Below are 25386 nucleotides of genomic sequence, written 5' to 3'. Positions count from 1 at the left end.
TGAAGCCATAAAAAAGAGTTGCCTGAAACTCTAAAACTCCTAGAAAAAAACATAAGGACAAATCCTTGAATCCTTGACATTGATCATGGCAATGATTTCTTGGGTAAGACCCAAAGTGCACAGGCAGTGAAAGCTAAAATAAACAGATAGGTCTACATTTAACTAAACAGCTTCTACACAGCAAAGAAAACAATAAATTGAAATGGCAACCTACAAAATAGGCAAAATATTTGCAAATTCTCTGATAAGGGGTAATGTCTAAAATATCAAGGACTCATAAAACTAATAGAAAATGACACAATTAGAAAATGGGCAGAGGAACTGAATATACATACTTCCAAAGTACACATACAAATGGCTGACAGATACATTAAAAGATGTTCAACATCACTAATCATCACAGAAATTCAAATGAAAACCAAAATGAGATATTACCTCACATCCGTTATGGTTGTCATCAAGAAGATGAGGCAGCAAATGTTGGCAAGGATGTGAAGAAAAAGGAACGCTGGTGGTAGGAATGTAAACTGATGCAGACACCATGGAAAATAATATGGCAGGTCTTCAAAAAATTAAAAATAGAACTGTATGATCCAGCATTCCCACTCCTGGGTATACATCCAATGGAATTGAAATTAGCATATTGAGGAAATATATGCACCCCCAAGTTTACTGCAATATTTTTCACACAATAGCCAAGAAATGGAAACAACCTAAATGTCCTTCGATGGATGAAAGGGTAAAGAAAACGTGGCATATGTATATACAGGGTGAGGCAAAAGTAGGTTTACAATTATTCATATGGAAAATAATACAATAATAAATTATAATATAAGAATAAACTCTGTGTTTCATGTACTCTCAACTGTAAGCCTACTTTTGCCCCATTCTGTACAATGAGATACTATTTGGCCATGAAAAAAAAAAAAAATCTGCCATTTGCGACACAGGTATGAACCTGGAACATGTTATGCTAAGTGAGTAAAGCCAGACTGAGAAAGAAAAATATTGTATGGTTTCACTTACATGTGGAATCTAAAAAGACCAAAAAAAAAAAAAAATCCCTGAGTTTTATAGAAACAGAAATTAGAATGGTAGTTGCCTGGGTCTGAGGGAAAGGGAAAATAGGGCAGGCCAAAATTTGTAGGACAAAGGGCACAAATTTTTAGTTACTAGAAGAATAAGTTCTGAGAATCTAATGTACTTAATGGTGATTATAGTTAATAATATGGTAGTGTGTACTTGAAAGTTGCTGAAAGTAGTTCTTAAGCATTTTCATTACACACACACACACACACACACACACACACAAAAGTTAACTGATATGGATGTGTTAAGTATCTTGATCTTGATAATCATTTCATAATTTATATGTATATCAAATCAACATGTTGCTCACTGTAAATATTTACAATTATATTTTTCAGTTATTCCTCAATTTAAGAAAATGGAAAACTGGGGGAAAGTAATGCAGATACATACTACAATCTAAACATCAGGTCTCATTTAAATTTTCCCAGTTTTCCTAATAACATTATTTATAGCAAAATGATTTAGTTTAGAATTACATATAGTCTTCAATTGTCATGTCACTTTTAACCTCTACTCTGGACAGTTCCTCAGTCTTTCCTTGATATTTAGGAAGCTTATTGGCCACTTATTTTGTATAGTGTTCCTAAATTTGGGTTTGCCTCATTTTCTTTCATGATTATTTTTGTGATATGTATCTTTTACAGAAATATCATAGAGTGTTCTTTGCATTGCATCCTATCAGGTGCTATTCAGTTTCCATTTGTCCATTACTAGTGATACCATTTGATTAAGGTGGTGTCTGCTAGGCTACTTCAATGAAAGTTAAATTTTTCCCATTTGTAATTAATGATTATTTTGTGGGGAGGAAGTTTGAAATTTGGTAACTATTCATTATTTATCACACTTTCTGATTATGTCTTTATATCAGTATGGATTCCTAGCTTCCTTTTATACTCCATTTTCATTATTTATTTGATATTCAAATTTTTTCATATTTGGTCAGTGGGGACCTCTTCATGCTACCTCTTGTCTCATTTTGTTATATTTCTGTTACTCTTTGAGCAATTCTTTGCTTTCTGACATAAAATGGTTTATGGTCATTGTATACTTTTTCTGCCTCAGTCCTGCAATTAGAGATTTTTTTCAAGGAGCCCTAGTTCATTTAGTGGTAAATGGCATTTTTTAATTAAAATCTTTAAAAATTGAGATATGATTGCCATATAACATTAGTTTCAGGTATACAACATAATTATTTGATATCTGTATATATTGTGAAATGATCACCACAAGTCTAGTTAACATTTATTGCTACACATAATATTTTTCTATCAGAACTTTTAAGACTTACTCTCTTGGCAACTTTCAAATATACAGGTAAGTACAAATTATAGTCACTATGCTGTACATTACATTCCCAATCTTATTTATTTTATAACTAGAGTTTTGTACTTTTTGACTGCCTTAACCTTCTTTGCCCACTTCTCACCTCCCATCTCTGGCAACCACAAATCTCTTCTCTGTATCTATGAGGTTTTTTGTTCCTTTTGTTATATATTTCACATATAAGTGAAATCATATGGTATTTGTCTTTCTCCGTCTGACTAATTTTACTTAGCATAATTCCCTCAAGGTCCATATTGTTTCAAATGGCAATATTTTCTTTTTATGGCTAAATAATATTCCAGTGTGTGTGTGTTGCATTTTCTTGATCCCTGCATCTCATATGTATATACCACATTTTTTTAATCCATTCATCCATCAATGGACACTTAGATTCTTTCCATATCTTGGTTAATGCTGCATTGAACATAGGGGTGCATATGTCCTTTGAAGTTAGTGTTTCTGTTTCCTTCAGATAAATACCCGGAAGTAGAATTGCTGGATCAATAGTAGTTCAATCTTTAGTTTTCTGAGGAACCTCCAAACTGTTTTTCACAGTGACTCTGCCAATTTACCTTCCCACCAACAGTGAAGTAAATGGTATTTTTATGCCAATATTTGCATGCTAGGTGTGCTCATTGCTTTTGCTTCTCAGGTATCTTTGCTTCTAAGTCCTTTCAGTGAAGTAACCTGGGGAAAAATATATATGAATATGTTTGTGTGTGTGTGTGTGTGTGTGTGCATGCACATTCATGTGTATATCTGTATAATGTGGTTGCCACATTTACCACAATAGAGCATTGAATGAATGATAGAAAAACAGCCAAAGATGCAGTTGAAAGTTTAAAGTTTTCTTAATGACCATGGATATAAAAATACAGAAATAGAAATAAAGAAGCTAGAGAGACTACAACATGCTCTGAAACATGGTTTAACTTCCCAGATGCCCAGCCTCCCCTCATAAGCATGCACATATGGATAGAATCACCCACAGGAGGGAACTGCTATTTATTGTAAGAAGCTCTGACATTATTTATGGGTTAGGGAGTGGGTGGGGGAAATCTCACTCTTGAACACACCTAACTCTCTGGAGACTCTGAAGACATTCCTGCCCACTCAGTGAGGTGCAAAATAAGCCCAACACACTCTGCAGTGTTTTCTGTGAATCTGAGCTAAGAAAAGGCTAATGTCCCATGAGTATCTTACAGTGGCCCAGATTTCTCTCTTTGTTTCAGCGAAAGTGTAGATCATAACCACACTTTGCACTTAATCACAAAATAGTTTGGGTATGTTATGAAGTTCCTGCTTAGATATGAAAAAGTCACTAAAACAAAATTTTTAAACATCTTTTTTTATAATTAAAAAATTATGAATATTAAAGTTTTATCTCCCAACTTAATTTAAACAGCCATCTGGTTCTTTCAATTCTTTGAAATAAAGTCTAATTTTAGCTTCTCTCCTTTAATCTCGACAATCCCTATCCTTTTTGTGTCTTAGATTTTTATGCTACACTATTCTCTTCTGATATTTTCCTGATCCCATCTTGCCTATGAGGCAGGTGGATATCATCTTGCTTGCTTAGATTTTTATTCCTGTTGTAATTTTAGAATTCATACCACCTACAGCTGGGATGTGTTAAAGGTATAGTGGTTCCCAGATTGGTTTCGAGGCCTATATGTCCTTCTGTGCTGGGGGAAGACAGATTTAGACGCTGGGATGCACAACTCTACACAATTGATAATTACTGCCTTTTTACTCCATTTTTTGTCCTGACAGGGAAAGTCTTGCATGAAGAACATGTTGAGCTCTTGATGGAAGAGTTTGCATTCCTGAAAAAAGAAGTGGTGGGGAAAGATCTACTGAAAGGGTCTCTTCTCTTCACAGGTCAGTTTTAGGTGGAATCACAGGTCATGTGTAACTGGTGAGGCCAGGATGCCAGCCAGGCTATTTCCTAGCTCTCTAGGATATGAGCTTTGATCTATTTCTCCTAAAGACTCTAACCGAGGGCCAGTTTAATTTATTATGCATCTATAAACAATAAAAATATCTAGTTTTCTTTTTTTCAAATGAGATTTAGTTGCTTGGTGGCCTTGGGTAAAAAGTACATTAGAAGTCTTAAGCATAGTTATGCCTATGTCCCAATCTACTAGGTAGAATTTGCCCTCATGAAATCTTAACAAGCTGGAGATTATTTTTCCACAGGAAGGTGAAAATGAAACCTCTCTTTTAAAAAAGGATGGAGGGAAAGGTTCTTGGAGAGGAGAACATCTCTTTGTGGAACAAATAGAATATGCTAGCCACCTTTTTCCTCCCACAAGTTACAAGGACATTGGCTGTGGCCAAAATATTAGATCTACCATGTATTTGGCTATTTACTTTATATTGGTAATTCTTTAAGCACCTCCATCAGTTGTAGGAAATGAGCATCCTGGAGCCTCCTACTCTTATAGTTACCTTTGGATGGACTCCTTATCTTTCTACACCCGTATCTCGACTCCATGTCTGGCCACCTTTCCTGAGAGCTTTCATCAAAGAAAGGAAACCCTGACATGGCCTGGCATTGTTTTTTGTGTGTGTTTTTTTTTTCATTTCTCAATTATATATCTGTATGATACTTTGGCCATATACTTTAGCCATGATACTATTACATAAATGACTGATAGAATACTATATAGACACCTTTTCTCTTGTTAGACATTAAAGAGATTGGCAAACATTTAAAACAATGGCATCTTCTCAGTCAATATATTTCTGTTGAGAAGTTCAGAGCACTACAGGCCTACCTCAAAAAACAAGAAAAACTTCTAATAAACTTTCTAACCCTACAACTTAAAGACTTAGAAGGAGAACAAGAAAGTCCAGAGTAAGTAGAAGGAAAGAAATAATAAAGATCAAAGCAGAAATAAATGGCATAGATACTAAAAAGCAATACAAAAGATCAGTGAAACCAAGAATTGGTTCTTTGAAAAGATAAACAAGATTAATGAACCTTTAGCCAGACTCATCAAGAAACAAAGAGAACCTAAATAAACAAAATGAGAAGCGAAAGAGGTGAAGTAACAACTGACACAACAGAAATACAAAGGAGTGTAAGAAAATACTAAGAACAGCTATGTGCCACCTATTTGGACTACCTGGATGAAATGGACAAATTCCTAGAGCTGTGTGTGTTTTGTTCCTGATCTTAAGGGAAACGCTTCTCTTTTTTGCCCATTGAGTATGATGTTGGCTGTAGGTTTTGTCGTATATGGCCTTTATTTTGTTGAGGTATGATCCCTCTATTCCCACTTTGCTGAGAGTTTTTATAATGGGTGCTGGATTTTTATCGAATGCTTTTACTGCATCTATTGATAGGATCATTGATTTTTATCTTTCATTTTGTTTATATGATATATCATTTTTATTGATTGCAAATATTGTACCAACATTGCGTCTGTAGAATAAATCCCACTTGATCGTGGTGTATGACGCTTTTAATGTATTAGTGGATCCAAATTGCTAATATTTTTTTGAGGATTTTAACATGTATGTTCATCAGAATTATTGGCCTATGATTTTCTTTCTTCATTGTGTCTTTATCTGGTTTTGGTATTAGGATAATGTTGGCCTCATAAAAAGAACTTGGGAATCTTCCTTCTTCTTGAATTTTTGGAATATTCTGAGGTGGATAGCTGTTAGTTCCTCTTTGAATATTTGGTAAAAATTGCCTGTGAAGCCATTCTATCCAGGGCTTTTGTTTCTTGGAAGTTTATTGATTAGTCCTTAGATTTCATTAGTTGTTATTGGTCTATTCAGGTGTTCAGTTTCTTCATAATACAGTTTTGGAAGGTTGTATGTTTCTAGGAATTTGTCCATTTTGCCCGGTTTGTCTATGTTGTTGACATATTGTTGTTCATAATATTTTCTTACAATCATTTGTGTTTCTGTGATGTCTGTTGTTACCTCTCCTTTTCCATTTATGATTATATTTATTTGGGCCTGATCTCTTTGTTTCTTTTTTTTTTTTAATTTCTTTATCTTTATTGTTGAAAATACTACAGATGTCCCCTTTTTATCCCTATTGATCCCTTCCATCCCGCATCCATCCCATCCCCAGGCTTTCCCCATACCTATGTCTGTGTCCATGGGTTGTGCCTATAAACATATAAGGTCTTTGATTAATCTCTGCCCACCCACACCCCCTTCCGCACCTTCCGTCTGAGATCCCTCAGTCTGTTCCATGCTTCTATGTCTCTGGATCCATTTTGTTCATCTGTTTATCTTGTTTATTATATTCCACATATAAGTGAGATCATGTGGTATTTCTCTTTTTCTGGCTTATTTCACTTAGCATAATACTTTCTAGTTCCCTCCATGCTGTTCCAAAGGATAAAAGATCCTTGTTTTTTACAGCTGCATAGTATTCCATGGTGTAAATATCCCACAGCTTTTTATCCACTCATCTACTGATGGCCACTTGGGCTGTTTCCACATCTATGCTATTGTAAATTGTGCTACTGCGAACATAGAAGTGCATAACTTCTTTCTGATTGGTGTTTCAGGTTTCTTAGGATATATTCCTAGAAGTGAGATCACTGGGTGAAATAACAGTTACATATTTAATTTTTTGAGGAAATTTCATGCTGTTTTCCATAGTAGTTGCACCAGCCTGCATTCACACCAAGCAGTGTACCTAGGGTTCCCTTTTCTCCACATCCTCACCAGCACTTGTCATTTGTTGATTTGTTGTTCGTAGCCATTCTGACAGGTATGAGGTGATGTCTCCTTGTCATTTTAATTTGCATCTATCTATCTGATGATTAGTGACTTTGAGCATTTATTCATATGTCTCTTAACCATCTGTATGTCCTCTTTGGAGAAGTGTCTATTTAGGTCCTTTGCCCATTTTTTAATTGGATTGTTTGTCTTCCTTTTGTTAAGCTGTATGAGTTCCTTTTATATTTTGGATATTAACCCTTTATCAGATGTGTGATTGGCAAATATGTTCTCCCATTCAGTGGGCTTCCTTTTTGTTTTGTTGATGGTTTCTTTTGCTGTGCAGAAGCTTTTTATTTTGATGTAGTCTCATTTGTTTATTGTAGTCTCCTTTGTTTCCCTTGGCCTGGGAGATGTATTGGCAAACATACTGCTAGGAAAGATGTTTGAGATTTTTCTGCTTACCTTTTCTTCTAGGATTTTTATGGCTTTATGTCTTACATTTAAGTCTTTTATCCATCTTGAGTTTATTTGTGTGTATGGTGTAAGTTGGTGGTCTAGCTTCATTTTTTTTGGATGTACTTGTCCAGTTTTCCCAACACTATATTGAAGAGACTGTCTTTACTCCATTGGATGCTCTTGCCTCCTTGGTCAAATATTAATTGAGCGTAATAGCTAGGGTCAATTTCTGGGTTCTCTGTTCTGTTCCACAGATGTATATGTCTGATCTTGTGCCAGTACCAGGCTGTTTTGATTACAGGGGCTTCATAGTATAACTTGATATCTGGTATTGTGACCCCTCCAACTTTGTTCTTCTTTCTCAAGATTGTTGTGGTTATTAAGGGTCTTTTTTGGGGGGGTCTATATAATTTTTGAAGGGTTTGTTCTACATCTGTGAAATATGCATTTGGCATTTTAATAGGGATTGCATTGAATTTATGGATTGCTTTGGGTAGTACGGACGTTTTAATGATGTTAATTCTTTCAGTCCATGAACACGGTACATTGTTCAACTTGTTTATATCATCCCGTATCTCTTTTTGCAACTTCCTATAGTTTTCTGAGTACATATCTTTTACCTCCTTGGTTAATTTTATTACTAAGTATCTTAAATTTTTTGTTGCAATGCTAAGTGGTGTTTTTTTTAAAGTTTCAATTTCTGAGAGTTCATTATTTGTGTATAAAAATGCCATCAATTTCTGGGTGTTAATTTTGTATCCTGCTACCTTGCTGAGTTCATTTATTAAATCTAGTAGTTTTTTTTGGTGGAGTCTTTAGGATTTTCTATGTCGAAAATCATGTTATCTGCAAGTAATGACAGTTTTACTTCCTCCTTCCCAAGTTGGATGCCTTTTATGCTTGCTTCTTGTCTGGTCACTGTGGCTAGGACTTCTAGTGCTATGTTGAATAAGAGTGGTGAAAGTGTACATCCCTCTCTTGTTCCTGTTCTTAGGGGAAATGCTTTTATTTTTTGCCCACTGTGTATGATGTTGGTTGTAGGTTTGTCATATATAGACTTTATTATGTTGAGGTATGATCCCTCTATTCCCACTTAGCTGAGAGATTTTTGTCAAAAATGGGTGTTGAATATTGTCAAATGCTTTTTCTGCATCTATTGATATGATTGTGTGATTTTTGCCTTTCAGTTTGTTTACGTGATGTATCATATTTATTGATTTGCAAATACTGTACCAGCGTTGTATCCCTGGAATAAATCCTACTTGGAAGTTTTTCTTCCCCTTGGATTTTTTGGAATAATTTGAGGAGGATAGGTGTTAGTTCTTCTTTGAATGTTTGGTAGCTCTCTCCTGTGAAGCTGTCTGGACCAGGGCTTTTGTGTGCTGGGATTTTTTATTACTCCTTCGTCAGCAGTTATCAGCCTATTCAGGTTTTCTGACTATTCCTGATTGAGTTTTGGAAGGTTGTATTTTTCTAGAAATTTGTCCATTTCATCCAGGTAGTCCAAATAGGTGGCACATAGTTATTCTTAGTATTTTCTTACACTCCTTTGTATTTCTGTTGTGTCAGTTGTTACTTCACCTCTTTCGTTTCTCATTTTGTTTATTTAGGTCCTCTCTGTTTCTTGATGAGTCTGGCTAAAGGTTCATTAATCTTGTTTATCTTTTCAAAGAACCAATTCTTGGTTTCACTGATCTTTTGTATTGCTTTTTAGTATCTATGCCATTTATTTCTGCTTTGATCTTTATTATTTCTTTCCTTCTACTTACTCTGGACTTTCTTGTTCTCCTTCTAAGTCTTTAAGTTGTAGGGTTAGAAAGTTTATTAGAAGTTTTTCTTGTTTTTTGAGGTAGGCCTGTAGTGCTCTGAACTTCCCTCTCAGGACTGCTTTCATTGTGTCCCATAGATTTTGGGTTGTTTTTTGTTCCTTTTCATTTGATTCCAGGAAGTTTTTTACTTCTTCCTTGATCTCTTTGATAACCCATTCTTTGTTTAATAACGTACTATTTAGCCTCCATGTTTGAATTTTATTGTAGTTGATTTCTAAATTCATGCCATTGTGGTCCGAGAAGATGCTTGATATGATTTAAATCTTCTTGAACTTTTAGAGAGTTTTTTTGTGTTTTTTTCTTGTGGTCTACCTTTTAGAATGTCCCATGTGCACTTGAGAAGAATATATATTCTGCAGCTTTGGGGTGGAATGCTCTGTAAATGTCAATTAAATCGATCTGATCTAGTGTGCCATTTAGGGCCACTGTTTCCTTGTTGATTTTTTGCCTGGAAAACCTATCCAGTGAAATCAGTACGGTGTTAAAGTCCCCTGCTATGACTGTATTGCTCTCCATCGCTCCCTTAAAGTCCTCTAGAAGTTTTTTTTATAAATTTAGGTTTTCCTATATTGGGTGCATATATGTTTATCAGGGTTATATCCTCTTGTTGGATGGATCCCTTTAATATTATGTAGTGACCTTCCTTGCCTCTCATTATGGTCTTCATTTTGAAGTATGTTTTGTAAGATATGAGTATTGCTACCCCAGCTTTTGTTTCCTTTCCATTTGTATGGAAAAATTTTTTTCCATCCCTTCACTCTCATTGTGAGTGAGTCTTTTGTTCTGAGGTGGGTCTCTTGTAGACAGCAGGTATTTGGATCATGTGTTCTTATCCATTCAGCCACCCTATGTCCTTTGATTGGAGCATTTGATCCATTCACATTTAAGGTTATTATTGATAGGTACTTACCTATTGCCATTTTAATTCTTTATGCCTATGTTTCTCTCTATATATATCTACTTCTAAGTATAGCAAGCAGTCCCTTTAACATTTCTTGCAATGCTGGATTGGTGGTGATAAACTCCGTTAGCGTTTTGTTGTCTGGAAAGCTCTTTATTTCACCATCTATTTTGAATGATAGCCTTGCTGGATAGAGTAGTCTTGGTTTTAGATCCTTCTTTTGCATTACCTTGAATACTTCATGCCATTCTCTTCTGGTCTGTAGAGTTTCTGATGAGAAGTCATCTGAAGTCAGCCTATGGGAGCTCCTTTGTAGGTAACAGATTGCTTTTCTCTTACTGCCTTTAAGATTCTCTCTTTGTCTTAAATTTTTGGCATTTTAATTATGATATGTCTGGGTGTGGGCCTCTTTGGGTTCTTCTTGCTTGGGACTCTGCCTCCTGAACTTGTGTGACCTTTTCCTTCAGGTTAGGGAAGTTTTCTGCCATTATTTCTTCAAGAAGGTTATCTAACCCTTGCTTATTCTCTTCCCCTTCTAGTACTCCTATAATGTGAATATTGTTACATTTCATGTTGTCCCACAGCTCCCTTAAACTGTCCTTCTGTTTTTAAATTGTTTTTCCTTTTTGGATCTGTGATTGAGTTATTTTTTTTCTACCTTGTCTTCTAATTTACTGATCCCATCCTCAGCTTCCTCTGATCTGTTTATTCCTTCCAGTATATTCTTTATTTCTGCTATGTCTTCCTTCATAGTTTCCATATCTTTTCTCAAGCTGTTGAGCATCCTTACAATCAGTATTTTGAACTCTATATCTGATAGATTGCTTATCTCTATTTCATTTAGCTCTTTTTCTGGAGACTTCTCTTATTCTTTCATTTGGGGCTTGTTTTTTTTTCTCCCCTTTTTAGCTTCCTATTTGGGTTTGTTTCTATATATTAGGTAGATCTGCCAGGACTCTCAGTCTTTTTCGAGGGTCTCTATTGGAGACCAATGTAAAATGCTCTTTGTGACTGGCCTTGAGTACCCTGTTTGTTGCTATCAGCAACCCATGGCTTGTGATTCCCTCTACTGGGCTAGCTTTTTTTCCCCTGTGCTGGGACTGGGTGCATTTGAACAGGACCAAGATGCACACCAGAGTCTGCTTTTCAAGTCCTTCATCCAGAAGCAGAGCAGGCAAAGATTCAAAGCTCCCAGAGGTCCTCCTCTGCCTTCAGGGTGACTGGTCTTAGTCTCTTAATGACCTTCAGGCTGTAGCCCACAGCAAGGAGTAAACTCCACAGGGTGGGTGAGAGGTTTTCCAGTGTGTGGGGCAGTTGCTTCCTCCCCCAGGCAAAAGCCGCCTGGCTGGCAAAGGTCTGTCTGAGAAAGATATCCTCTGCAGTATGGGGGAATGACTCAGCCCAAGAATCCAGATGGCTGCCCTCTGAGTTCTATCTCTAGAGCCCCAAACCCCAGAATCTTCTCACACCACACTAGTCCACTCTGCCCTTCCTCTGCCAGAGGCCAAGGTGAGTGACTGCACATGAAACTTTGTGCATTGGCCCTTTAAGAGGATGCCTGCATTTTCAGCTGTCTCTCCCTGGCAGACAGAAACCCTGCTGCATTTCACAGCTAGATGTTATGTGGGCACCTTCCTCAGTTCTGATGCTCTGGGCTGGAAAGCCCAGCTTGGGGTTTAGATAGCAGAGTTCTCAGTGGGAACCCACAGCTGAGATATCCCTGTGGACCTTGGCTGGCGCCTGTGGGAGCCCAACGAGCCCTCTTGCACCTCTACACTTCCTACCAATCTCTATGTGGTCTCCGCTTTAGGTCTTTGATTATGAGGGTGCTCTCCAGCTAGTCTTCAGTTGATTACTCAGGTTGGTTTTTCTGTATTTCAGTTGTAATTCCATTTTGTCCTAGGAGAGTGCCAGTGTAGCTTCCACTCAACCCACCCCATCTTGGAATCCCAGGTTGTGTTATTTTAGCTTAGAGCTGTGGGCAGATTTGTGGTTGGTCTGAGGCTCCCTGAGGTCCACCTCCACCTGTTAGCTACTCTACTTCCCCCTTGTGGTTGCCTGGTCTTTTCCAGTGCTTTTAGAAGAGAGTCTTTAGGGTGGACCCAGGTTAGCCTAGCTTGGGCTAGTGGGTACCCTGCTTAGAGATTATACAGTGAGGCACTCAATAAGGGGAAATTTGTCTCAGCTTCAAAGCCAAATTCCTCAGTCTCTATTAGAAACTCAAACCCTAATTCCCCTAAGGGTTCTTATTGCAGGTTCAGGTTGGGTACAGCCTGCAGTCTTCTCTGCAGGAGCAGTTTCAGCAGCAGCCATAGGCTCAGTGACATTGATCAAAAGAGTTTAATGTTGAGAATTTTGCTGGCCCGAACCATAAGAGATGACTAAGCACTTCCTCCTGGCCCCAGACTATATCCTCTGAGGGTCTCATACTTGGAATGTCCCTATCTGAACCACTCTCCCATCACCCACAGAACTTCACCCAGCGGGGGTATCCAGAACTTCATAGAGCTGAACGAAACAGTCTCCTATTGGGAATGGTGTTCATATCCTGCAGGAGGTGAAGAAGGACTCTACCTCTCCTTCCCAGGTTGTCTGGCTGAACTCACAGGGAGCTCAGTTCAGCCTCCCCACAATGCAGTCACAAAGCCCAGCACTCACTCATTTGTCTCCCCAATGAAGCCTTCATGATATAGTGCAAAAAATCCAAGTTCTGCACTAAAACCATACCCTTGTGCCACATGTCCAAGCAAGAGGGCTATAAAATTAGCCCCCTGCGGGTGTTCAGTCTCTTCATGTGCCTGCTCTCAGCAAAGCTGGGGCCAAAATTCCCAGCTCCACTTGACTCCCAACTCTCTGCAGTGCCATCCACTAACCCTGAAGGACTGAGCAGTCTATGAGGCTCTACAGGTTGTGGGGCGGGGAGGAGGGGGCTGGTACTGTAGGTGGTAAAATCCTTTCCCCTTTCCCCAAGCCAAACAGTTTAGTCACTAACTGGGTCTCTGCACAATGCCTTTCAACAAAGTAGAGGGTCCCTCAAAGCCCCTGGTGGGTGCAGCCCTCAGGCTCCTCTGCTGGACTCAAATACTGCAGCACTGCCTTTCCAGCAGTCAGAGTCTGAGCAAACTTCTCAGACTGGTGCTGTTTACAATAGGAAATCTTCACTGGGAAGGTGCAGTCCCGGTCTCCCAAGCAAACAGAATTCCCCTGGTTCCCTCTGCCTGGTGCCACATGCACTCTTCTTCCAGTCTCCACTGCTCTGGGTTTGGGATCCCTGTGTGGAGTTGAGACTCCACACTCCTAAGGGGAGGAAGCTTTGCAGCCAATATTACTCGGTCTCTCAGCCGCACACCTGCTCCAACAGGGGCTCCCCCTTTTCGTAGCTCCCCTCCTCTTACCAGGCTCTATATTGTTTCTTCACTGCTCTTTAGATATAATATGTCCAATCAGCTACACCTCTCTTGTTTTTTCAAGTTGATTGCACAGTATTTTAGCTGTAAATCCAGTCTCTGGCTGGGAACAAGGGCACACAGCCTCCAGTTATTCCACAGCCATCTTGCCTCTCTAGGTAGTGATTTTGGACACATCTTTATTACAACTGTTCTGAAACCATTTACTATATACTTTATAGAGATTAATTCCAATCACTGATATAACATTGACATGATGGTAGCTTCCAAGTATCATTTTTAGAAACCTTGTTATTACATGTGTTCTTAAAAAATTCATACGTGTGTTAAAGAATAGGGATCCCTTTCATTTTCTGATACAACACAAGTCTGAAGGTAGCTTACAAGTAAGGATCTTAGGGATATCCTTAGCACAGGTTTTCTTAAACACTTTACTACATACATTTCAGAAGGGGAACCACCCCCATTTAGTGATATAACAATGTACTGAATGCAGCTTCCAAGCAACATTCTAGAAATATATTTATTACAATGGATCTTAAACACTTCAGTTAATTTATTAAAGCATAGGTGTTATATCCATTCACTGATATAACACTGGTCTCAACACATCTTGCAAGTAGTATTCTTAGGAATAGCTTTATTACAAGTATACTTAAACACTTGGTGATGCATTACAGAGGGAATTACTCCATTCAGTAATATAGTACTTGACACACCGTAGTTTGCAAGTATCATCCTTAGAAATGTTCTAATTATAAGTGTTATTATATACTTCAACATGCACTAAAGAATCAGGATTACTTCCATTCACTGATATAACACTTATGACTACAGCTTGCAAGTAGCATTCTTAGAAAAATCTTTATTAAATTGTTCTTGAAATAACATTTGCTGATATAACTAGTCTAAATTTTAACATATAAAATTTAAAATTTACATTTTTTTATTATCAAAGATTTATTGAAATATGTTCCAGATAGTTAATGCATGAATTAGTTTATGACAGAACATGAATTCAATACATTTTTACATGCTAATAGCAAAGACTGTGTAAAGAGTATAGTTTTAGTGTTTCAGTTCCCCTTGAATTGCTTAAAACTGGAGTGAAGTTTCTGAACACACGTAGAAAGATGTATACAATACAGATGTGAAACACTGTTTTCAATACAATTAAGACTACTAAATGAAACACCTACTGACTATGTAAACAATGTAGTAACATGCACCTTCTGTAAATATCATTACATTATAATACTTCACAGAAGATATGAGCACTCTACACAGGACTTCTCTTGTGTATTTCTTCAAAGATTGAAACATATTCCAAATAATGTGTGTATTTTTCTAAGACATAACATAAAACCTATACATTTGTAAATGGTAATAGCAAACCAGTATTGGAACAGTGTGGTTTTAAGGTTTCAATTAGCAGCTCATTGTGTAAAACTTGATTGACCATTGTAAAATTAATTCATACGAGACGGGATTTTGGAAAAGTTTTAAGCAAACACTAAAATTACTGCATAAGAAACTAACTATATAATGAATATTCGAACATGCTCCCCCAGCAAATGCCATTATATTAAAATACTTCTCAGAAGTATTCTACACATTAGGAGCATTCTACACAGTAATTCACTTGTGTGTTACTTCAAAGATCAAAACATACTCCAAAGAGATGTAATGCATGTATTAGTCTATGAAATAACTTAAAATCAGTACATTTGTACATGGTATTTTTAAAGTCTATTGTGCTAAAAAAAGTGTTTCACATCTGTATTGTATAAATATTCCTGTGCCTGTTCAGAAACTTCATTCTGGTTTTCAACCATTCAAGGTGAATCGACACATCAAAAGTACACTCTTCTACTCAGTCTTTGCTATGAGCATGTACAAATGTATTGAATTCATATTATGTCATAAACTAATTCATGCATTTACTACCTGGAACATATTCCAATAACTCTTTGATAGTACACAGGAGAATTACTCTGTAAAATGCTCATATCTTCTGTTTAGTATTATCATGTAAAGCCATTTACTGAAAAAGCATGTTTGAACACTTATTACATAGTTTGGATTTTCATGTAGTAGATATAGTTTGTGCTAAAATCAGTGTTTCCAAATACTCTATGTATACAACATTCTAAGAGCGTACATGAACTTTGCCAGAGGTTTAAACAGTGCAAAACTCATTCAAACACTAAAACTAGACTTTTCTCAGTTGACTTAAAATTTATACTTCTAGTGTTCTTAGAAATATATGTTTCAAAGAGATCATAATTAGTTCACTATATTCATTACAGAATGAGTGTCATTTTCATTCTTGATTTAAGACTGTTCTAAAAATGCTTACAAGTAGCATTCTTAAAGAATATTATAACTGGTGTTCTTAAACACTTTATGAATTTCAGAATGTGTACCACTTTCATTTCCTGAAATAAGAGTACTCACAATACAGCTTGCAAGTTCTATTAGAAACACCATTAGTGTGATTGTTCTTTTTCTTGGAATTAGCAAGTGATTATTATCATTTTAAATTAAAAAAAAATACTTTTAATAACATGTACATAGTTCCTAGTTTTCTGTTGGTAAAGATATTATTTTATAATTTGAATGTTATTTCAAATAATGATGACACCTCATTTTCCCAGTGTAGCCAGAGAATGGGGAACTCATATAGTCCAAGTAATATTTTTTATTTTATATTTTATTGTTGAAATTATTACAGATGATTCCCCCATTTAACTACCCATTGCCCACCTCACCCAGTCCCTACACCCCTGGCCTTCACCAAACTGTTATCTATGTCCATGAGCTATGCCTATATGTTCTTTTCCATATAGGTTTAATCCTTTTTGTTGAAAATGTTACAGATATACCTCTTTTTCTCCCCATTGAACTCTTGCATTCAGCTCCCACTCCCACCCCAGACTTTCTCCACACTATTGTTTGTCTATGGGCAGTTCCTATAGGCATATGAGTTATTTGATTAATCTCTTCCACCCTCCCCCTTCCCTCCGATATACATTAGTCTGTTGCATGTTTCAGTGTCTCTGGATCTGTTTTGTTCATAAATTTATTTTGTTCATTAGATTCCACATATAAATGAGATCATGTGATACTTGTCTTTTTCTTACTGGCTTATTTCACTTAGTATAGTACTCTCCAGAACCATCCATGATATCCCAAAGTGCATGAGATCCCTCTTTCTCACAGCAGCATAGTATTCCATGATGTAAATGTACCACAGTTTTTTATCCACTCATCTACTGATGGGCATTTGGGCTGTTTCCACATCTTAGCTATTGTAAATTGTGCTGCTATGAACATAGGGGTACATATGTTCTTTCTGATTGGTGTTTCAGGTTTCTGAGTATATTCCAAGAAGTGGGATCACTGGGTCAAATAGCTGTTCCATTTTTAATTTTTTGAGGAAACTCCATACTGTTTACCATAGTGACTGCACCAGTCTGCATTCCCACCAGCAGTGTACTAGAATTCCCCTTTCTTCACTTCTTTGCCAGCACCTGTCATTGATGGTAGCCATTCTGACAGGTGTGAGGTGATATCTCATTGTTATTTTAATTTGCATCTCTCTAATAATAAGTGACTTTGAACATTTTTTATGTCTCTTGGCCATGTGTAATCCACCTTTGAGAAGTGTCTATTTAGGTCCTTTGACCATTTTTCAATTGGATAATTTGTCTTCCTTCATTGAGTTGCATGAGTTCCATATATATTTTGGATATTAACCCTTTATCAGCTGTATCATTGGCAAATATGTTCCATACAGTGGATTCCCTTTGCATTTTGTTGATGGTTTCTTTTGCTGTACAGAAGCTTTTTATTTTGATGTAGTCCCATTTGTTTATTTTCTCCTTTGTTTCTATTACCCTAGGAGATGTATTGCCAAGCATATTGCTAGGAGAGATGTCTGATATTTTGCTTTCTATGTTTCCCTTTAGGATTTTTAAGGTTTTACAGCTTACATTTAAGCATTTTACCCATTTTGAGTTTATTCTTATATATATTATAAGTTGGTTGTCTAGTTTCATTGTTTTGCAGGTACTTGTCCAATTTTCCCAACACCATTTATTGAAGAGACTGTCTTTACTCCACTGTGTGCTCATGCCTCCTTTGTCAAATAATAATGGCTTGGGTCAATTTCTAGGTTCTCTGTTCTGCTCCATTGATCAATATGCCTGTTCTTGTGCTAGAGTCAGGCTGTTTTGATTACAGGGGCTTTGTAGTATAACTTGATATCTAGTATTGTAATCCCTCCAACTTTGTTCTTCTTTCTCAAGATTGCTGCAACTATTCAGGGTCTTTTTTGGTTCCATATAAATTTTTGGTGTATTTGTCTACATCTGTGAAATATGCTGTTTGATTCTACCAATCCATAAGCATGGTATATTCTTCCACTTGTTTATATCTTCTTATATTTCTTTTTTCAAGGTCCTGTAGCTTTCTGAGCATAGGTGTTTTACCTCCTAGGTTAACTTTCTTCATAAGAATCTTAATTTCTTTTTGTTCCAATGTAAATGGGATTGTTTTATTAGTTTCTCTTTCTGAGAGTTCATTATTGGTGTATAAAAATGTCACTGATTTCTGGACATTAGCTTTGTATCCTGATACATTTCCAAATTCATTGATTAAATCTAGTAGTCTTTTGGTGGAATCTTTAGGGTTCTCCATGTACAATATCATGTTGTCTGCGAACAGTGACAGCTTTACTTCCTCCTTCCCAGGTTCGATGCCTTTTATGTTTTCTTTTTGTTTGATCACTGTGGCTAGGACTTCCAACACTGTGTTGAATAAGAGTGGTGAAAGTGGACATCCCTGTCTTGTTTCTGATCTTAAAGGAAACCCTTTTATTTTTTGCCCATTGAGTGTGATGTTGGCTGTAGGTTTGTCATATATGGCCTTTATTATTTTGAGGTATGATCCTTCTATTTCCACTTTGCTGAGAGTTTTTACAAAAAAATTTGTGTTGGATTTTCTCAAATGCTCTTTCTGCATCTATTGAATATGATCATTTGATTTTTGTTTTTAAAATTGCTTATGTGATGTATCATATTTATTGATTTGCAAAAATTGTACCAGCCTTGCATCCCTGGAATAAATGCCAATTGGTCATGGTGTATGATCCATTTAATATATTGCTGGTTCCGATTTGCTAATATTTTGTTGAGAATTTTAGCATGTATGTTCATCAGGGATATTGGCCTGTAATTCTTTTTCTTTGTAGTGTCTTTATCTGGTTTTGGAATTAAGATAATACTGGCTTCATAAAGAGTTTGGAAGTGTTCCTGCCTGTTGGATTGTTTGGAATAATTTAAGGAGGAAGGTGTTAGTTCTCCCTTGAATGTCCTGTGAAGCTGTCCAAACCAGGGCTTTTGTTTGCTGGGAATTTTTTGATTACTGCTTCAATTTCATTAGTTGTTACTGGCCTATTCAGGTTTTCTGATTTCTCCTGATTCAGTAGTATTTTTCCAGGAATTCTTCCATTTCATCCAAGTTATCCAGCTTGTTGGCATATAGTTGTTCATAGTATTTTCTTACAATCCTTTGTATTTCTGTGGTGTCCGTTGTTACTTCTCTTTTTTATTTTATTTTATTATTTAATTTTATTTTATATTTTATTTATTTGTGCCTTCTCTCTTTGTTTCTTGGTGAGTTTGGCTAAAGGTTCATCAATCTTGTTTATCTTTTCAGAGAACCAGCTCTTGGTTTCATTGATCTTTTGTAGCGTTTTTTAATTCTCTATGTCATTTATTTCTGCTCTGATCTTTATTATTTCCTTCCTTCTACTTACTCTGACCTTTTTTCGTTGTTCTCTTTCTAATTCTTTAAGTGTATGGTCAGATAGTTTATTAGAAATTTTTCTTGTTTCTTGAAATAGGCATGTAATGCTCTGAACTCTCCCCTCAGGACTGCCTTTGCTGTGTCCCATAGATTTTGGGTTGTTTTGTTTTTATTTTCATTTATTTCCAGGAAGTTTTTATTTCTTCCTTGATTTGATTGGTAACCCATTCATTGTTTAATAACATGCTATTTAACCTCCATGAGTTTGGATCTTTTGGGGTGTTTTGTTTTTTTTAAAAAAAATCTCTTTATTGATTTCAGAGAGAGGAAGGGAGAGGGAGAGAGATAGAAACATCATTGTTGAGAGAGTCAATGATTGGCTGCCTCCTGCAAGCTCCCTATTGGGGATCAAGCCAACAGCCCAGGCATATACCCTGACTGGGAATGAAACCAGGGTCTCCTGCATCATAGGTCAATGCTCAACCACTAATCTACACCAGCCTGGCATTTTGGGGTGTTTTTATTGTAGTTCATCTCTAGTTTTTCATTCATTTGTTATCTGAGAAGATTCTTGATATGATTTCAATCCTCTTGAGTTTGTAGAGACAGTTTGTATCCTATCGTGTGGTCTATCTTAGAGAATGTCCCATGTGCACGTGGTCTAATGTGTTATTCAAGGTTGCTGTTTCCTTCTTGATTGGCATATATGTTCTTTGGCTAATCTCTTTAGCTTCTTTTATCGAGCCCCCTTTCCACTCCCCTTTCATCTGAGATCTGTCAGTCTCTTCTATGGATACATATCTCTGGATCTATTTTGTTCATCAGTTTATTTTGTTCATTGGATTCCACATATAAGTTAGATCATATGGTATTTATTTTTCTTTAATTGGCTGATTTACTTTAAAATAATAATCTCAAGGTCGATGCACACCGACACAAAGGTTAAGAGTGCCTTCCTTTTATGGCCATATAGTATTCCATTGTGTAAACATACCATAACTTTTTTTATCCACTCATCTAATGATGGGCTCTTGGTCTATTTCCAGTTCTTGGCTATTGTAAATAACACTGCTAGGAACATTTGGGTGCATAGATTCTTTCCGATTGATGTTTTGGGATTCTTAGGATAGATTCCCAGAAGTGGGAATGCTGGGTAAATAGACAGTTCCATTTTTAATCATTTGAGGAAAATCCCTACTGTTATTCACTGTGGCTACACCAGACTACATTCCAACCAACAGTATCCTAGGGTTTTTTCCTCCATTCCTCACCAGCACTTTTTATTTCTTGATTTATTGATGGTAGCCATTCTGACAGGTGTGAGGTGATATTCCATTGTACTTTTATTTTTTTTAATTATTATTTTTTTAATCCTCACTCAAGGGTATTTTTTCCATTGCTTTTCAGAGAGAGTGGAGGGAGAAAAAGAGAGAGAGAGAGAGAGAGATATTAATGTGAGAGAGACACATCAATTGGTTGCCTCCCACACCCGCCCTGACTGGGGCCAGGGACGAGCCTGCAACCAAGGCACATGCCTTTGGTTGTAATTGAACCCAGGACCCTTCAGTCTGTGGGCTAACACTGTAATCACTGAACCAAACTGTCTAGGGCCTCCATTGTAGTTTTAATTTGCATCTCTCTGATGATTAGTGACATTGAGTATTTTTTCATGTCTATTGGCCATCTGTATATCCTTTTTGAAGAAGTTTCTATTCAGGTCCTTTGCCCATTTTTAAAAATGTATTGTTTTTCTTCCTGGTGTTGAGTTGTACAAGTTCTTTATATATTTTGGAAATTAACTCCTAATCCAATGTATCATTGGCAAACATGTTCTCCCATACAGTGGGTTCTCTTTTCATTTTGTTGATGTATTGTTGCTTTTTCTGTGCAGAAGCTTTTTATTTGATGTAGTCTCATTTGTTTATTTTTTCTTTTGATTTTCTTGCCCTAGGAGATGTATTGGTGAAAATACTGTTACATGAGATGTCTGGGATTTTACTGCCTATGTTTTCTTCAAGTTATGGTTTCGCACCTTACATTTCAGTTTTTTATCCATTTTAAGTTTATTCTTGCTTATGGTGTAAGTTGGTGGTCTAATTTCATCTTTTTTGCTTGTACCTGTCCATTTTCCCAACACTGTTTGTTGAAAAGACTGTCTTTACACCACTGTATGCTCTTGCCTCCTTTGTCAAATATTAACTCACCATAATGACATGGGTTGATTGCTAAGGTCTCTAATCTCTTCCATTGATTTACATGCCTGTTCTGTGCCAGTACTAGACTGTTTTGATTACATTGGCTTTGTAGAATAATTTGAAATCCAGTATTGTGACGCCTCCAACTTTGTTCTTCTTTCGCAAGATTGCTGAAGTTATTCGGGGTGTTTTTGGTCCCATATATATATTTTTTAATATTTTTCCCAAATCTGTGAAATATTACTTTGGTATTTTAATTGCAATTGGATTGAATCTATAGATTCCTTTGGGTAGTATGGACATTTTAATGATGTTAATGCTTCCAATCCATGAACATGGTATATGCTTCCACTTGTTTGTATCATTCTCTATTTCTTTCTTCAATATCCTATACTTTTCTGAGTACAAGTCTTTTACCTCCTTGGTTAAGTTTATTTTTAGGTATCTTATTTTTCTTTGTTGCAATTAAATGGGATTGTTGTATTTTTTTTTAGTATCCTTTCTGAGAATTTATTATTGGTGTATAAAAAGGTCATCAATTTCTGGATGTTAATTTTTGTACCCTGCTACTTTGCCAAATACATTTTTTAGATCTAGTAATTTTTTGGTGGAGTCTTTGGGGTTTTCTGTGTACAATATCATGTCATCTGTGAATAATTACCCTTTTACTTTCTCTTTTCCAATTTGGATGCCATTATTTTTTCTTATTGTTGAATCACTGTGGCTAGGTCTTCCAATGCTATGCTGAATAAGAGTTGTGAAAATAGACATTCTTGTCTTTTTCCTGATCTTAATGGAAACACTGATTTTGCCCATTGAGTACCATGATGGCTGTAGGTTTTTTATATATGACAATTATGTTGAGGTATGACCTTGTCATCCCCACTTTGCTGAGAATTTTTTTTATCACAAATAGTTGGATTTTGCCAAATGCTTTTTCTGCATCTATTGATAAGATCATGTGATGTTTACCCTTCATTTTGTTTATGTGATATATCACATTTATTGATTTGGTAATGTTGCACCATCCTTGCATCCACTGAATAAATGCCCCTTGGTCATGATGCATGACCTTTATAATGTATTGCTGGATTTGATTTAATATTATTTTGTTGAGGATTTTAGCATCTTTATTCATCAGAGATAATTGGCCTGTAATTTTCTTTCTTTCTACGATCTCTATCTAATTTTGAAATTAGAATAATGCTGGCCTACTAAAAAGAGCTTGGAAGTGTTTCTTCCTCTTGAATAGTTTGAGGAGCATAGGTGTTAGTTACCCTTTGAATGTTTGATAAAACTCACCTGTGAGGCCATCCAGTCCAAATATTTGTTTCCTGAGAGGTTTTTTTATTACTGCTTCAATTTCATTAGTCCTTAGTCTATTCAGGTTTTCTGATTCTACCGATTAGGGGTTTTTTTTCCAATTTTATTTTTATTTAAATATTACAGATGTCCCTTTTTCTCCCCAATGACCCCTTCCACCCGGTCCCATGCCCCTCCCCAGTTCCTGTCCCCACCATTGTCCGTGTCCTTGGGTTGTGCATATATGTATATAAATTCTTTGCTTACTCTATCCTCCTCCACGCACACACCCTCCTCCATCCCTCTAACATTCATCAGCCTGATCTATGCTTCCATGTAATTGAATCTATGCTGTTCATCAATTTATTAGGTTCTTTATATTCCACAGATAAGGGAGATCATGTGATGTTTGTCTTTCTCTGCCTGGCTTATTTCACTTAGCATAATATTCTCGAGGTTCATCCATACTGTCCCAAAGGGTACGGGATCTTTCTTCTTTACAGCTGCGTAGTATTCCATGGTGTAAATGTCTCACAGCTTTTTTATCCACTCATCTGCTGATGGGCACTTGTGCTGTTTCCAGATCTTAAGTATTGTAAATTGCGCTTCTATGAACATAGGTATGCACATATTCTTTCTGATTAGTGTTTTAGGATTCTTAGGATATATTCCTAGAAGTGGGATCACTGGGTCAAAAGGCAGCTCCATTTTTAATTTCTTGAGGAAACTTCATACTGTTTTCCATAGTGGTTGCACCAGTCTGCATTCCCACTAGCAGTGTACTAGGGTTCCCCTTTCTCCACATCCTCACCCACACCAGTCGTTTGTTGATTTGTTGATGGTAGCCATTCTTACAGGTGTGCAGTGATACCTTATTGTGGTTTTAATTTGTATCTCTCTGATTAACGACGTTGTCTCTTGGTCATCTGTATGTCCTCTTTGGAGAAGTGTCTATTCAGGTCCTTTGCCCATTTCGTAATTCAATTGTTTGTCTTCCTCTTGCTGAGTTAGTATGAGTTCTTTGTACATTTTGGAAATTAGCCCCTTATCAGATACAGCCTTGGCAAATATGTATTCCCAGACTGGGGGGTTCTTTTGTATTTTGAGGCTGTTGTCTTTGCTCTGCAGAAGATTTTTAGTTTGACGTAGTCCCATATGTTTATTTTTTTCTTTTGTTTCTCTTGCCCTAGAAGATGTATCAGTGAAAATTCCACTACGTGGAATGTCTGTGACTTTACTGCCTATGTTTTCTTCAGGATTTTTATGGTTTCGCAACTTACATTTAAGTCTTTTATCCATTTTGAGTTTTTTGTGTATGGTGAAAGTTGGCAGTCTATTTTTTTGCAAGTATCTGTCCAATTTTCCCAGCACCACTTATTGAAGAGACTGTCTTTACTGCATTGGATGCTCTTGCCTTCTTTGTCAAATATTAACTGACCATAATGGAGGGGGTCTATTTCTGGGGTCTCTGTTCTGTTCCATTGATCTATATGCCTGTTGTTGTACCAATACCAGGTCATTTTAATTACAATGGCTTTGTAGTACAGTTTGATGTCTTGTAATGTGATCCCTCCCACTCTGTTCTTTTTTCTCAAGATGGATGCAGCTATTCTGGGTCATTTTTCATCCCCTATAAATTTTTGAAGTGTTTGTTCTAGGTCTGTAAAATATGCTGTTGGTATTTTAATAGGAATTGCATTGAATTTATAAATTACTTTGGGTAATATGGACACTTTAATTATATTAATTTTTTGAATCCATGAGCATGATATATTCTTCCACCTGTTTAAATCTTCGTCTATTTCTTTTTTCAGTGTCACGTAGTTTTCTGAGTACAGGTCTTTAACATCCTTGGTTAAGTTTATTCCTAGGTATATTATTTTTTTAGTTGCAGTGGTAAATGGTATTGCTTTTTCACTTTTTCTCTCTGAAAGTTCATTTTTGGTGTATAAGAATGCCATTGATTTCTGGATGTTGATGGTGTATCCAGCTACCTTGCCAAATTCGTTTATCAAATGTAGTAGTACTTTGATGGAGTCTTTAGGGTTTTCTATGTACAATATGTCATCTGCAAATAATGACAGTTTTACTTCCTCCTTTCCAATTTGGATACCTTTTATGTTTTCTTCCTGTCTGATGGCTATGGCGAGGACTTCCAGTACTATGTTGAATAAGAGTGGTGAAAGTGGACATCCCTGTCTTGTTCCGGTTTTTAATGGAAATGGTTTTAGTTTTTGCCCATTGAGTATGATGTTGGCTGTAGATTTGTCATATATGGCCTTTATTATGTTGAGGTATGATCCCTCTCTATTCCCACTTTCCTGAGAGATTTTATGAGAAATGGGAGCTGGATTTTGTCAAATGCTTTTTCTACA

General features: G+C 36.5%; 1 protein-coding gene across 2 annotated transcripts in view; it reads left to right on the top strand.

Annotated features, from left to right (window-relative positions):
• BLVRA (biliverdin reductase A) overlaps positions 1 to 25386 on the top strand; it is a 128171-nt gene that overhangs the window by 81660 nt on the left and 21125 nt on the right. Inside the window, exon 6 of one of the 2 annotated variants that reach the window (XM_016212517.2) lies at positions 4189 to 4296. The exons of the other annotated variant lie outside the window; for it this stretch is intronic. Within the exon in view, the coding sequence (XP_016068003.2) occupies positions 4189 to 4296 (108 nt within the window). The remainder of the gene's footprint in view (positions 1 to 4188; positions 4297 to 25386) is intronic. 2 annotated transcript variants of the gene reach the window in all.

Source organism: Miniopterus natalensis, chromosome 10 (assembly GCF_054644295.1).
Source record: "Miniopterus natalensis isolate mMinNat1 chromosome 10, mMinNat1.hap1, whole genome shotgun sequence".
NCBI lineage: Eukaryota > Metazoa > Chordata > Mammalia > Chiroptera > Miniopteridae > Miniopterus > Miniopterus natalensis.
Note: the sequence above shows the minus strand (reverse complement) of the source record. Positions and strands in the feature narration are given on the sequence as shown.